Source organism: Necator americanus, chromosome V (assembly GCF_031761385.1).
Source record: "Necator americanus strain Aroian chromosome V, whole genome shotgun sequence".
Classification (NCBI taxonomy): domain Eukaryota; kingdom Metazoa; phylum Nematoda; class Chromadorea; order Rhabditida; family Ancylostomatidae; genus Necator; species Necator americanus.
The window spans coordinates 36,809,923-36,826,296 of NC_087375.1; the positions used below are offsets into that span (position 1 = coordinate 36,809,923).

Here is a 16,374-nt window from a genome sequence, read left to right on the forward strand (position 1 = left end):
CCTACGTTGGAATTGCGCTGGTGTCCGAGATATTTTAGAGGATTTTTCATATTTATTGTTTATTTATTCATAATCCACTGTTTGTTACTCATGCAATTCTTACCTTCAAACTTTTTTTTCTAACTTTAAACCATTTTCAATTTTTAGCCCTCGAGAAATCAGGGAATTTGATGCAAAAATCCTGGTGAATCCTTCGCTACCAATTTTTAGCTCAGAACATTTTCCATATCTCAGAAATCACTGACAAGCGACATGACAACGAAAAAAAAAAACGAAAATGACAACGATCAAAAATTAGTAATGGAACCACATTAGATTCAATTCTTCAGTGAATTCGCTGCAGGAGCAGATTTTAATCGATTTTCGTGATTATTTAGAACAAATATTATTTTGTTTTTCTAGAAAATATTGAGTCGAGCAGCTTGAAACTCAAGAAATGAGCACATCGGAAATTCTCCCCCAACTTTTTGCTAATTATTCCGAGGCGAGCTATAAAGTGAAGGAATCGGTGAAACGAAGAGAAAAACAATTTCTGACAGAATAGTTAATATTTATTAATACGTAGAAAACAACATAGTAAATAAACATAAACAATATTTGATTGTAATTGCATTTACAGTGGAGAAATGCCACATGGTCTTTCCGTTAAAGTGATCTTCGCTTTTTTCGTAGAAAAATCCTTTTCAAATTTGAAACAATTTCCTGCTGCAAAATGAACAATTTGGACTTCAGGATTTTTTCTTTAATTTAAAGTTTAGGAGCAATAAACAAATTGAAAATAAATTAAAATACCCAAAAGAAGAAAAAAATCAAAGTATATGTATTTCGGCACAAAGGTTAGTACTTTGTAAATAGGGGTAAGAAGCACTTTCACTTCTGATGAACTGAATCTCTGGAGAAAAGAGTTCAGCCTGATCATTTACGATAATTAATGACTCTCAAAGGTAATTAACTACTAATTATCTTTAAGTGCCGTTAAAGAGGCTTAAAATGATGTTACTAGTCGAATGAGGAGTGGAAAATGAGAATCTTTAAGAGGATGGCAGGCGCTTTACGAGTGGACAAACACACGTGAAGATGTCAATTTCAAAGGACGGCTTGGATTCTATCCATGCAAATCAAATTCTATTTAAAAAGGTCAAAAAATCAGTGTCGGGAAGATTTCTCGCTTCGTCTTCTCATTCGAAGCCGATCCGACAAATCCAATCTAGTGTCCAAAGTTGTCACTCATGAATCCCCATCCGCATCCACATCCGGCGCCGCCGCTGCCGCGTGATCCGCGGCGGTGACTACGAAACGAAGCCAAATGTGAAGCCAAACTCGGAGAGTGGACGAGAGTGAGCGAGGATTTCATTGTGAAGTTCGTGTATCGCGGTTGAATGGCAGCTGATGTGCTGCAGATTTTCTCCTATTTCCTAGCGAATGTAACTGATTTTAATTCAGGTTCGATTTTTTTTTCAGCTTTTACAGCTATTACTGTGATTTTTGGTATAGTATCTGTGTGATCTGATTCACTGCAAACAATACTACTACTACTACTACTACAAAGTAAAGTAATTTATGCCGGAGCTCCACGAGCTCACTAGGGAGCGTCGCTGTCGCAAAGGTCAAATTTACGATCCTCTAATTGTTTTTCGCTCTCGTTGATTGTTGAATTCAGCGCTGAGGTCTTCCGAAAACGACTTGGATTCGTAATATATCAAGGTTGAGGAGACAGAGAGAGTGGAAATATGAAGTTTCTCGATTCCGTATCTAATAAAAATGAGAGAATAAATGTAATTTCCATTTTCTCGAAAAAAAAAACTCGGAAATTTCTCTGTTAGTTCCTAAATTCAGATCAAGATATTTTTAAACATGTATTTAGGTCATTTATTATTTATTACTTATATTTAATGTTTATTATTTAATAACTAATGATTGTTTAATTCATTTATTTAATATTTATTTATTTAAAATAAATATTTATAGATTTGGGCCCTTTTTTCAAGTCAATCCTTTTTCGGAACTCTTTTTTTGAAGAAAAAACTGGCTCCATTTACAGTAGTTAGTATCGAAAAATTATTTATGTTTATTAATTATATTTATTATTTATTAGTATATATTTATATAGAAATTTTATATTATTTTTATTTATAAATACCCCTGAACTTGAGTAGTTGTTTTAGCCATTAAAAAAAATTAAATTTACAAGAAAAAGGAACTATATTCGCCATTAAACTTCTCGTCACTTCTTTTTTTTCCGATTTTGCCTAATTGACAGTAATTTGGTGAACTCATCCGAATTCTATGTACGAGGTACATTGTCTTCCTCCTCCTACCTTCTAACTCGGGAATTTCTATCATATAGATATCGTGGAGATTAATTCAGGAGCAAAGTCATATAAATTTCTAAATTTTTCCTTTTCAGATTATGGATTCAGATGAGATTCCTCTGTTTTATATTCCCAAATATTCACAAATTACTTTGTGCAACATCTATGCGTACTTTTTTAGATCCTTCAAATTCTAGTTTCAAAAAAAAAAACTCTTAAGATGAACGTGTTCAAACAAATGACAATTCTGGAATTTTTCACAAAAATTCATTCTTTCTTCTTCATCTAAAAATATCTTCATCTGGACTTTTGTCGAAGTTTTAAGATTCTAGACGAATCTAAATACACGATAGGATAAGATAAGATTTTAAGGTCATAGTTTAATGAAGAGGTTTTTTATCCAGAGAGAAATGGTGAAGATTTGAAAGGAGAAAATTTTCCGGGAACAACTTGAGGATTTTTTTTGTCTTTCCGCTGTTAGCAACGATGTTAACGCTTAAATGGTATGAACCGAGCGTCTCATCTACAATTGAATCCTGTGCATCCGGAAACCGTAGTGGTTTTGTTATGACAAAACAATTTGAGTTTTTTATTTCTTCTTTCTCTTTCTGTTTTTTTTCTCAAAACTTTGCTCCTTTAAGAATCTATTTTTAAATGTATGTCGGACTTAAAAAAAAAGAGTCAATTCCAAGGTAGATTCATTGTTTATTCACTAATTCTAATTTGTTTTTTTATTATGTTTATTATCTATATTAGTCTATTCACTAAAAGTATGCACTGGCTTCCTCCTCAAAGTTTGTTTCTTGAATTTATTTTAAAAAAACACCTAAATGGTTCTACCTAGGACAAATTCCATGAAAACAAGACTTTGCGAGCTGTTATCTTCCTTTTTCCGTTTTTTTTCGTGGTGGAATAACTTCTAATACGATTAAAAGTTTTACTGGAGAAAGACCTTAACGTATGTAGGCGGAACATTTCCAGAAAAGTGTATCCGAAAATAGTTGATCGTATACTCGCCTCCGTACATGTAATTTCTCTTAACGGACAAGAATTTATAGCACATATGTCAGTATGGATTTGTGAAAAACGGTTGTTTCCTTGGCGGTGAAAAGCAGAAAAAAAATGTGCATGACAACGTCGCTCAGGATCAGCACTTCGCCGTGTAGCGTATGTGGAATTTCCGTGTGGTGGATAGCGAAAGAGGAATGTTCGGGGTGGCTATTTTTAGCGTTAAAAGTGCTAACCTCACAAATACGTGGCTCGGATGTGATTGAACGCTACCGTGCACTTTTTCTTCTCTTTTCTTCCCGAACTACGCGCTTTTCATCGAACAACAACCCAATGCATCCGGTTTCCGAGGCCGATGGGAATTTAGCGCCCGTAAGAGCTGTTGTTTTCGTTCCCGAGCAGCCACCGAGAACACTTGAATCCGGAGAAAATCCTTGCAAAGAAAAGCCAATTGTCGCTATTTTTCCCCGTGCGGTGCGAAGTTGTTAACGGTGTCAAGAAGGGGGCGAATAGCAATCGTGTGTTGTTTTGCTCGAGGGCCCTGAGATGGCAATTGCGGCCTCTCGGCTCGGCTCCGCTCGGCTCCGCTCGGCTCCGCTCGGCTCGGCCTCTCCATTCTTCACTCAACACTTCAAATCGCTACTTGAGGGAAATTCAGCATTTTTTACGGATTAGCAGCCAGAAGAGGACCAAAAAGAACAGCAACGCCTAGTTTTTGACCGCTAAAAATAAATTAAAATCAAATTAAATTAGTTCCTAATTTAAACTTATGAAGAAATTCACCGATGGTTTCTGGGAACGGGTCTTTAAGAGCAATAATAAAACAATGGAAAGTGGACCAAATCCTGAATATAAGTTTACTAAAGGAATTTATTTGAGTAAATAAGAGCGATGAAAAACCAAAAAGACATCAGCGATGGTAAATATCTATAAATAATTTTTTTCTTCTTTTCTGAAATATTCCAAGCGCAAAAGAACAAAAATTGCTATTTTTCCAAAAAAAATAGACAAAAAATACTTATATTCTTCTACAGGAGCCTGTAAAATAGTTCGGTTGCAGCTATTTTAGAATATTCTGGATTTTTAGCTTTATGTAAGTCTCGAAGTTTTAGAGAACTCCTCAAGAAACCAAAAATGACAAAAGAAATAATAGAAAAAACTTTAATAGAACCGAAGAAACTAGAGCAATAATAAAACAATGAAAAGTAGGTCAAATCCAGAAACCTTCAAAGTTTACTAACGGGATTCATTTCTACCACGATCATTACATGCATCCACATTTACTACGTCCTGGAAAAGCATCTAGAAGCAAATCCGAAGATATTTACGGATGTCACGCTGAATACGGGTATAATATTTAATGAAAACCTTTAAAATCCTTCGTTAATACTCGGAAAAAAAAGAACTCGTAAAAAAGATTCACTGTTGTGTCGACAGAAGTGGGCTATTTTGAAGCTGTGCCGCACTTTTTTCCTCAAAAACTTCTCCAGAGATTCTAGAAAAAAACATTAATTTCCTTATTCCAATACTTCATTCAGAAAAGGAAACATTTGCTTAATTGATGTCGTATAATGCCGTATGACGACGACGACGACGACGATGACGGTCCCATTTTGTCAATGATTGCGAGTTTAATTTTGGCGCCGTCGTCCCATTATCACATCTGGACGCTTGCCAATTAAGAATAAAATCGTTTCACGGGGACCTTCCCAGGGGCCCAAAGCAATACATCCACTCAGCGGGGTTTTTTTTTTCTAAGAAATTTCAAATAAAATAGAAAAAATTAAATTTAAATAATTCATTTCAGTTCATTTCAGCTTTGCGACTACCATGTTACAGCTGTATGAGTCCATATTTGGAGGATCATTACCCGTATATCTCACATCTCTACCGTAAACCGTTGTCTTTCGACCCGCATTGTGATAGAAACAAGTAAGTGAACTGATCGGCTGGGTTTCTTTCTTTTTTTTTTCTCGCCCCACTTTTTTTTCTTCTCTTTCATCCATAGTCGTTCTCGCAACTGGAATGAGCATTGGGATAAAGCGACAAATTTTCCGTGAAACAACAAAAAAAAATCCAGAACGCTTCCCTGCTGCACTCAGTTTGAATCACGTGTGGCTGTGGATGGTTCCCCGTGCCCCGTTCCCCGGCCCCGCGCTCCCACCAACCAACCAACGCAAATATTTCAGTGTAGCGAGAAGAAAATACATTTCACGCTAATGGTTTGTTGCGCAGATCACTCCCTCGGGAGTTCCGCCGGGCACGGGGTGCCAGAGCTGCTTTTGGACCCGGCTGCCGCGGCAGTACACGTCGCGGAAAAAAAAACACATCTTTTGGATTTCGGAAAACTCGGAAAATTACATAAATTTTCTCTATGTGTGTTACAGTCTCGACCGAAGCTACCTGTTCGTGAAGAACTGCTCCGATATGTGTGTTACGCTACGAATTAACGATGTAGTAGGAGGTGAGTGAATTCTGGAAAAAAAAATAGCTCTAAAAAAACGTTCCGGAAAAAAACAAAGATAAAAGAAGTAAACATTAGTCAAAAAATTTACATTCAAAGCATATTTTCGCAATTTCGTGCTAATTTTCGAGGAGAATAAGGAAAAAATTAAGGCTGACTCCTCTCTAATGACATAAAATTGTAAATTTTTATGATTGCACCGTACTTTTTGCAGTAGAAAAAGACGATAAAAATAAACATTAAAAAAAGAACGAGATATAGTCCCCTTGAATATTTCGTTTTTTTTTCTACAAAAAATTTGTAGTACGCGTAACAAAACCATTTTTTGTTTGCTAGTAATCTACAATTTAATTTATCCTTATTTTTACAAAAATTTCGGATCTTTGTAGACAAAATTCACAAAATTCAACAAAATGCTGAATCCATGAAGAAAACACGTTTCTATACATATTTTTTAATCCTACTAATTACTAAGAATTTACTGAGTATTTCCGTTTACATATTTATTTCTCTTCTCTCTATTTCTTTATTTACATATACTTATTTCCCAGTTCTTAGAAATAATTTAGAACTTGTTTATTTCTTTTATATCCCAATCTATTCCATCTATTAGCTACGTTTGGCTTCTTTTTGTTGGATTCATCCTGGAGACGGGTGCTCTCTCGATAGTGATTATTGGCTCGGGCAGGAGGGGAAGATTTATTTCTATGTGTTTTGCCGCATCCATAAAGAACGAACGGCACTAAATACGCGCACTCATTTGAGAATCCGTGGAGTTTTCCCCGTCGAAGGGGTGGAGGGAGCGATTGTGGTTGAAGCAATGCTTTGGTTTGAGGCGGCAACGAGGGCATCAGATGAAAAAAAAGTGACATGCATTTTTAAGAAGGCAGAAAAAAAACGCGCCGAACGAAAAGAGGAACGCAAAAGTTTGAGGAAAAAGCAATTTTTTACTGTGGGGCCTGAGATAAGATTGAAATAAAATATAGCTGTGGCGGGACCGCTGATTTCGATGGCCACAGTATTCGTACGTAATCACGTACTTATTATACTTTATACCATATACATTTAAAATGTAAGCAAATGTGATACGGTAATTCTGGACAACTTTTCCAATCCATTGGTAGTTCCTTAATATTTTGCCGCATGCTTGAAGACACATATAGTGATTTAGGATCTCTTAATCTATCAATATGCATTGATCGGCTAATTTTTAAAGCAAATTTTTCGATCAATCACCATAAAATCAATCGCCATATGATCCTATCGAATCCCACAACATCATTGTTGATGTGCAACCGGTTTATTTTGATGTTTACTTGTTTTCACAACTTTTTGTTGTTTATTTTTTCACCTTATTGTTCTTTCTTATATGTACGGTTATTTTGCGCCCTTTGGAAAATGTTTGCTTTTGCAAATTTTCGAATGTGGAAGAAATTTTCTGGGTACTTTTGGAGAGAGCGACACCTCTGGGGAGCTGAATACAAATGGAGCATATTTCAAAAGTGAATTCGTTTTCTACGCGTTCCACATTTCACCGTTTTTCTTCCTCGTTTTTTTTTTCTTTCATTTTTCTCCTTTCATGCTATGCGCCTTTTCCTTATGAAAACGATGCATTGCGCCTTAATCCTGGGAAAATTCTTATTCGCGATGTTTTGTTGCCATCCTTATATGAGGGATCGGTGAGGAAAAAATAATAGGATAGTAATACATAAGTAATAGAAATTTTTTTATGAGGAAATTTTAATAAATATAATAAAAGCTTGAGATCATAGTACTCGTATAGTACTCATAGATTTGGTAAATTTAGTAACATTGTGGTTTTTTTGTGGTTTTGCAACGGATTTTGGAGAAGTTTCGAGAATATTTCACTAGAACCAAATGGTGAAATGATTCTCACTCTGTAAAACTTCTAAGAATCCACGGAAAATTGACTTTAGGCGTTCATTTCCACCCATTTAAAGATCTTTCTTGAAAAAAAAAATGTAAAAATAAAGAAATGCATTTTTTTTCCGCGATATTTTGTTGTTATCATTACATGACGGATTCGATGAAGAAAAAAATCGGTAATAGAAATTTTCTTCTATGGGAGAATTATTTTACTTTTTTTTTATCATTTATTTTACTGAACTGAATAAGCTGGGGAGTTACGTGATTCCAATGTTTTCAAAGAGACATTTCTGGAATCTGCTTAGCTATGAATTGCCAAAAAATTGTGCTCCCGTTGCTTTTACGATTGCATTCGTACACAGCCAGGAATTTCCGTGGACACACACAAAACTTTCGCATGCATATCAGCTGGGGAGCCGCCGAAGAAAATGGAACGATAGTCTCTGGAATTTTGCTGAAGAATAAAAAAAAGTAATATTTTCCGCATAGCAGGAAGTCTTATTTTTGAAAAGTAGTTTTTTTAAAAAATCGTTAACTGCACAGAATTTCAAATTTTCTCACATGAAGCCGTTAAGAATGATCTATTTCAATAACGAAAGTGACCCTTGTGGGTGCTTACGTCTAATCTTTCACGAAACAATAATTCAAAATGTTTTGACGGGATATCCGAGAGCAAAGCTCACGCTTCTGGATCCATGGACGTCGACACTTCCTACAGTATCCACCTTGAACGGGGTATTTCAAATTTCTCAACGAAACTCAGACCCGGCCATCGCCAAATGGGAAATTCCGCCTAGCATCCTGTGAAGTAGGCCATATTTTAGTCAACCGGCGTAAAAAATTGTCCAATATAAGTTTTTTTTTTAAATTTAATTTAAATTTAAGTTTCTTTTCTGGAACTTTCCTCGTGTGAAAAATGTTCTGCGGATAAATATGCCCCCAAATTCCAACTCGTTCATCAAGCCACCCACCCTGAATTACGTTAAAATTCATAAATTTATCCATTTCGAAATTTTTGCAGCAATTTTTAACATTTATTTCCTTTTAGATCGGAACTTTAACATCTGATCCAGAATCTATCTATGGTCCCTATACATATTAAATGTTATTAAAGAGCAAAAAAAAGGCACAAAAGATTTGAATAATAAAAAAGACAAAAAAGAGATCAAAAGAAACAAAAAGAAACAAATAAAAAGAAGAAAAGAAATAAAATAAAAATAAATAGTAAATAAAAACTAACTCCATTTTATTTTGCTACTTGAATGCTTGCTTGCTTAGAATAAAGAACTTTTTTAAGGTTGGCAGCTGAGAAATTCTAGGAAACATTCACTTTTCTATTTTCTAAAATCTTTTCTTTCAAGGAAAAATTCTCTAGAAAGAATTTCTGGATATTTTGGCTGTTTGGCTCAAACGATCAAAATAAGTCAGGCTTATCGGTTTTTGAATAAACAAATCTTTCCTCAAAAGATTTAGGAAGGAATTAATTTTTTAAAGTGTTTTCTAAGGACGGTAGTAGCTGTTTATAGTGATTTCTAGAAGTTTTCTGTTCCTGGATCTTTGTTTCCTCACTAACGTCCGCCCACATTTAATCGGGATTTAATCGCTTTAGTCGAAATCGTCACTTATTCACCTATCGGGAGTGAATTTGCCGGGAGTATCCAGGAAACGAGTGGGGCATTTCAGCAGAGATTACCGCGGCTGATAGCTTCCCTCCTCTCCCCGTCTCGGCGGCTAATGAGAGGTCAACAACGTGGATGGAGAGCGCGCTATACTTATGTAGTTCCCGTTAATTCCCCTGCAGCTCGAATTGAATGGGTCTTGAATGGAAATGCACGGCATATCGGAGAGTGCGGTTAATTCACTGAAATCACTAGGAGATACTAATGGGCCGGTTTTTCCTGGAAATGGATTTAATTATTATTTATTTATCATTAATTTATTTATATATTTTGCTTTTTATTTATTTTTTTACTACTAACTATGCTATGAGTGGTAATATCTAGATAGATAACGACTTTCAGTACACTAACCACAGTGATTCTTCGCCGAAAAAAAAGAAAAACAGGCGATCCTGATTTTTCCTCTTGCTTTTTCTCTGTAGCTTGATTTGTTCGTCCCTGGATGATTAGGTTTGGACATCGATCGATTCACGATCGATAAAATCCCTCAACCTAGCTTATTTGAGGTCTGAAAAACTCCTTAAATAAACAAAGTGTAACGAGTAATAAATTAATTGATTTTAATTAAATAAACCGCAGATTAATGGATATAGCCCACAGAATTTGGCCTTTTTGGAAGAGAATTACCGTAGTAACCGTATATTTTTCACATTTGCCTAGAAATATTGCGCTCCTATTGACTTGGAAATAAAAACAAATATAGGTCGCACACACCTCGTAGGTCATAACTGTAAGAAATATTTTTTCCCAATATTTTTTCTTACAGGGAGGAAGATAAAAACTGAATCATCCTTATTCAGTACATTTACTTCGCGAAATCACATGATTCTTTTCCTTACGGATATAATTCAGTAAATATTTGGGAAATTCCTAGAAATCCATCGTACAAACATTTTACCCACTAATTTTCTTTACCCGAAAATTCGTTTTAAGCTTAACAGTGGAGATAAAATTATGGGTTGGAGGGTCCTGTAAATTTTCTTTGCTGTGCTAAAAAATCGAATCAGAATTCGGAGGATCTCTTGTTGATTGCGAAAAAAATCGAAATTTTTCTTCTTCTTTCGCGTTTCCAAAATATTTCTGGATTAAAATTTTTCTGCGTTGAAATGCGCCTGACATTTCAACTTCTTCTCAGTTGCGCCTAATAAATTCAGGACATTAATTAGAATATTTAAAGGGTTTTTGTTCTGGAACTGCCTTTATCTGAATTAAGTGCTGCAGCACTTTCGTTCTGGTATCATCGTTTCTGGTGGTATTGCTTTCATTTGAAGAGGGATGACTGGAGAAAATTTCCGGATGAAAAACAATACCGCTTGCATCTTAATTTTCCATAGATTTCACAAAACTATACAGAATTCCAGTCGTTCAGTCCAGGATCATGACCCCTCTGACCTGAAAAAACCGACAGATGCATGTGAAGTAGTGGTAGAATGTTTTTTTTTGTTTTACTACCCTGAACAAAAAAAAAACCGTAAATAAATTGAAAACTTTTTTCCTTACCATCGCCCTGTCTCCCATATATTTTTTGGGATAATTACCGAAAAAAACTCTCGAACATTATCCGGGTTGAAAAAAACAACAAAAAAAAAACAGTAAATGTTGAGAGGACCTCTGGAAAATAATTCCAGAGACACTGCTGCTTTTTTGAAAAATTTCCAGGAGCAATATAATAGTTGCATTTTCTTTTCGCGTTTAGGAAGTGATCTAAAAGAATGAATCAAATTTTTTTTCGTTTTTAGGACAATTTTTTGTTTTTCAATGTTTTCAAAAATGAATAAAATTGTGTAACCGTTACTATATATGTAGTTGGGATAAATTAATCATTTGAGATGATTTTCGATTGCTCATCTGTTCGAATAAGTCGAATATTGTTCCAATACGGTCTGAAATTTGAAACTTGACTTAATTTAACAGTATTTCTCGGTAGAGTTTAAGTTTTTATTGATTTATGTCTTAGACCGTAGAAGCTGTCCATAAAGCTGTCTAACAATAGATTTTAAAAAATCTTTAAACCGTACCGTACGTTTTTTAAAAGGATTAGGATTACCTTTAGGATTATCCTCAGGATTAGAATCACAACTAACAGAAATCCTTAGATCTCCAGTACTACTCTGTGACGTCAGTGTTTCCAGAACGTTTGGATATCATGACAAAATTGTTTTTCCCATAACAAAATAAGTTATCTTTAGTTTTTTTTTAGTTTTAAGTAATAAGTTATATTTTACGCAATATTAATTTTTTTTAACTTTTAAAAATTACCATATAGATACTAAAGACGCCGTACGTAAAGCATATAGGTACTGAAAAAAAAAACTCTATTTAAACAATTGGTCCGGTTTTTTTCAACTTATCACCGAAGAGTATTTATTTTTTTATTTTTAGTAATTTTTTTGCAACATTTTTTCCTCGCTACTATAAGTCCTAATATCTTTAATTGTGTAATTGGCCTGAACGTACTAAGCGCACTTGTAGCGGCTCCGAATTCCAAATTCTCGTAATTTTACGAGTAAATGACGTAATTCTGGGAAAAGTGCAATAGCAGAAGCCATTAGGGTGAAATGAAATGAACGTCTACGGGATGAAATTCTTTTTCGGGAAGTTTCAAACTGCAATAATTGTTTTTAACGTTTGTTTTCGTTCAAGAAATAAAATAAAAAATTCGAGCAAAAAAAAAACTTATTCGGGCAAAAAAAAAAAGCAAAAACATTTGTTATAGCGGCTATCGAAATGTGCATAAAATAATAGAGATCCGAGAAATTCGCGAAATCCACGGAGAGTTTCTTAACTTAACTCTAACTTAAACAATACGAAAAAATAAGAAAAATTTATTACTGTTTGAATGTAGTAGTAGTAGCAGTAGTAGTAGTAATAGTAGTAGTAGTTGTTGTTGTTGTTGTTAATATGCAGCAACCGGTTCTCCTTCACACTTCTGTGAGATTTCAAAAATTGTGGATATCAGGGGGTCTCTGCGGATTTTTTTTTTCAAAATCACTTGCGAACCACAGGGCCTTTTTTCCACAACTTTCCCTGACTCGAAGTTACTGACGGCGGTAGAGAATTTTCCTTCCTTGATTTAGTCATTTATTTAATTTCGATTTAATTTTGTTTATTTGAATTTTAAACTGCAGCTTTCCCTTGTATTCCACGAATTTACTTTTATTAAAGTTTTTTTTAGAAGCAAGTAAGAATGTCCTTCTGTAAAAAAGAAATGGTATTCTGAAAATCACCATAGAGTTAAGATGAGAACGGTCGATGGAACGGATTTTAAGAGTTAAGCACCTTTTCTCGGTGTTTTCCATGAAACCGGAAGCTAAATCCATGAATCCAGCTAATGTATTACGGATTAGGAGCGCTCTTTGTCACAAACAATACACCACATGACGTTAATTCAATGCACTATGCTGTACTGCACGCAAAATTCAGCCATTTGGACGTGGAATTTTCCGGGATGGGGGGAGGGGGTAGGAACATCTTTTTCGGGTTCATCGATCATTGAAATCCTCCCAAGAGATCGTGCTGAAAGAATGTTCAAAGAGAAAGAAAAATTGGGGAAAAGAAAAAAGAATGAAGAGTAGAAGAATGCTTCACTTTCGGGAACGAAATGCTCTTTTGAAGGATTTTTCCGGAGAGTTAACGGAAAATCCGTGCTTACTAATTAATTTCTTACTTTCTACTTTTACATTACCGCAGTATAAATACGGATTTTATAAAAAATAAAAATAAAACAAAAAATAAAAACAAAAATATAAAATAAAACAAATATATACTTAACTGCATACATAGATACATAAATATCATGAAATAAAAATATATTAGTAAAACAATAACATGATAGGAGACAGAAACAGTACGTGTTTACTATAAACAAATAATGAGTGCATAAAAATAAATAATGATCCAAGTCTACTAGATCACAATGTACTTTTGAAATAAATAAATAAATAGATAAGTAAGTAAATAGATAAATAAATAAGCAAATAAATGAACAAATCGCTGGACACATATAGATAAAACATGAAACATAAAAAGCAGAACAGTAAAAAATGACGTAATAAGAAATAAATACAAATAATACTTATTTAATATAGACAAATAACAAGTGTATAGAAATAAACAATGACACAAAACACAAAAAGTAACAAAATAAATGATCAAAAAGATCGCAATGTTTTTTTTTCTGAAGAAATTGCTTGTGCTATTTTTTTCCCAATTTTTCCATAAATTTATCTCACCAAACACCAAACACCAAACACTCCATTTCTGCAATAGATATTAAATTTTTCACTTGCGCATGCAAAATTTTCACGGATGAATCTTCCATAAGCACGACATTTGAAAGTTTTGAAAAAAAAAACCTTCATACTATTTTTTTGGAAATGTTCATTTCTAGAAGAGCTATTAATGTCATGAATTCCTGTAAATTCGTTCTTCTCTTCCGAGAAGAAAGTGGAAGAGAAACCGGATAAAAGATTTTAAGAGGAGCTTATCTTCTAAACATTAAGGGAATTCCACACAAACAACTTTAGTTAATTTGAATTTGTTTGCGTTCAGTTTATTTAAGAAAATTTTTAGCTTCTCAACTTCTTTGTTATGGAAATAAGCCTAAACAAGCCTTTCATCTAACATAACGAAAAAAAAAACGAATTTTTGCTTTTTTCCAGGACGACGGAGGCATGGTTACGTTCGAGGATGCTTGTCTGATATCCACGGATATAATCACAGTTTAGTACGAGCTTTGAGTGAGCATCCAGGTTGCCTAGGTTAGTGAATTTTAAATTTTTCAGTGGATGGAATTTTAAGGGACGAAAAAAGTAGTGTTTTCCGGAGAAGAAAATATCGATTTTAAGTACGGATCTATGCAGAGAAATTTTTTTGGGGAAATCTCATAGAAATGCAGCGGAGACGAGACTTTAAAGATGTTAACAATTAGTTTTATTCCTGAAAGTTTTATTAGCAATTATTGTGGGGTGCGGATACGGTAGAAATCAAAGCCAAGCTGAGCTATGTGTATCCATGTGAGCCGATTACGATTCCTTCTTCAGCGTACATAGATATCTGCTCAGGATCATATCCTCAGGCGCCGATGAAGTGACGAAGAGAAAAAATAAATATTAAATATTTCTGCAAAAGAAATTGATTCGGGTTACTACTGATGTGTTTTTCAAAAAAAGAACCCCTTTCCGGATCACTCCGAAACGTTGAGGTGAATATTAGTTCCAGTCTAAATAAGGACCTTTAATTTTTAATTTAGCATCCTAAGGAGATCAACAGGTCTCTCCAAACAGCCATTACGGCTCGAACTTTCGGTCTCTTCCCGGACAGGGCTTTTTTCATCCGAAAATCGCATCCTTAACCTCTCCTAAACGAGTTTCATTGAATAAAAGAGGATTATTTCCGCCTGTTTGGTCAACATCCAGAGCTATGAGCCTGGAAGTACATATATCCATCCATCTATGGCGGTTTGTTAGGTCGCTATGCGGTCGGCTCGGGATTGAGTTATCGGTTCGGTGAAACGTGGCAAGTACCCGTGCGGGATGCTCATTTGGTGGATTCAATTTTCCTTCAAATTTCTAAACAAGCAATGATGCCCAACACGGACTTATGCGGCTGATTTCTGTCAAATTGGGAAGTTATACGACACATTTTTTCGTGGAAAAAGAAACTTCTCGCAGAATAAACGCAAATAATTTGGAAATTTGAATTTTGAAAAAAATTGTATTGAAATTTGAATTTATATTTTGAATATTTTAAGTATTTTGTATATTTAATATAATGATAATATTTTGAATAAGAAATATTTTAAATTTGAAAATAAGAAAAAGGGAAAGAACTATGTAATGTGAAAAAGAGAGGAAGACCTTCTTCGATGAAATACGAAGGAGAACATTCTTGAACGAGCTCGAAATTTCCAGGATTTTTCTTCCAGGAAGATTTCGAGTACATCTTTTTTTAAACATCTGACAGAATAAACGCATATAATTTGAAAATAAGAGAAAAAGGGAAAGCACTAAGTAATGTAAAAAAAAAGTGACGAAGATGTTCTTAAATGAAATGGGAACGAGAACGTTCTTGAACGAGCATGAAATTTTCCTTGATTTTCCCTAGACAATTTCCAGACTACACGGGAAACGTTGAAGAAGAATATGGAAGAGTTTTATCTACTTTCTCTTGGGATTCCTTTTGGAATTTCTGGAATTTTAGGAGAAATATGCACTTTTTTTATTACACTCGGGCTTTCCACTGTAGGCCGTATCAGATCGGAGGACTTCAAGAGTTTCAACCATAAAATTTTGAAATTTCTGGAATTTTAGGAGAAATACCTTTTATTTCATTCAGATTTAACAGTGTTCTTCATTCTTGGGCGTCTTCGATATCGAAATCTCCGAAATCGGAGGTCTTTAAGAGATTTAGTCCTAGAATTTTGGAATTTCTGAAGAAATATTTTTTTATTACTTTCGGACTTAACGCTGTTGTCCGTTCTTCAGGATCTTCGTTATCAAAAACCTCGAAATCGGAGGTCTTCAAGAGATTAAATTTTAAATTTAGTAACTAAGCGTGCAGCACTGCATGAATAATTTCTTAATTTAAACAAACAATTTAAATCTTTACATTATTTTTTTTCAGGGATTTTATTTGGTTTATTTAAATTTTTTTTGAAAAAAACATTTTTCTAACCGTTTTTCTCTCCTTGTTTCAGACACCACGGCTCGTCAACTGTTTATGCCGACAGCGTTACGACAAGAACTGGAACCGTCACGTTTAACAATTTGCGGATGTCATGCGAATCTTTGTAATTCTTCATCGCTACGGATATTTTCATCCGTAACGATCACGATGTCGGTATCCGTCGTCCTCATTCTGTTCACTACCATGATCTAATCGATCGAATTACGGGTATGATTAAGGCCTCGTTAAGAAACTGCATGTTTCACATTGTTCTATGTATTTGACTTGTTGTTCAGGCATTTTATTCGTTCTCTGTGTGTGTGTGTGCTCTGATCCAGAAAATTAATATTTGATAATA

The 16,374-nt window shown here is 34.5% G+C and overlaps 1 protein-coding gene across 1 annotated transcript in view; it reads left to right on the forward strand.

The window, feature by feature from the left end:
* The window catches only part of RB195_016305 (uncharacterized protein), a gene marked incomplete at both ends in the record, with an annotated part of 32,148 nt that extends 15,919 nt beyond the window's left edge, over positions 1-16,229 (forward strand). The window contains 4 exons of the mRNA XM_064207400.1: positions 5,138-5,252; positions 5,708-5,784; positions 14,012-14,110; positions 16,048-16,229. Coding sequence (XP_064063281.1) covers positions 5,138-5,252; positions 5,708-5,784; positions 14,012-14,110; positions 16,048-16,229 — 473 coding nt within the window. The remainder of the gene's footprint in view (positions 1-5,137; positions 5,253-5,707; positions 5,785-14,011; positions 14,111-16,047) is intronic.
* Between the last annotated feature and the right edge of the window lie 145 nt (positions 16,230-16,374).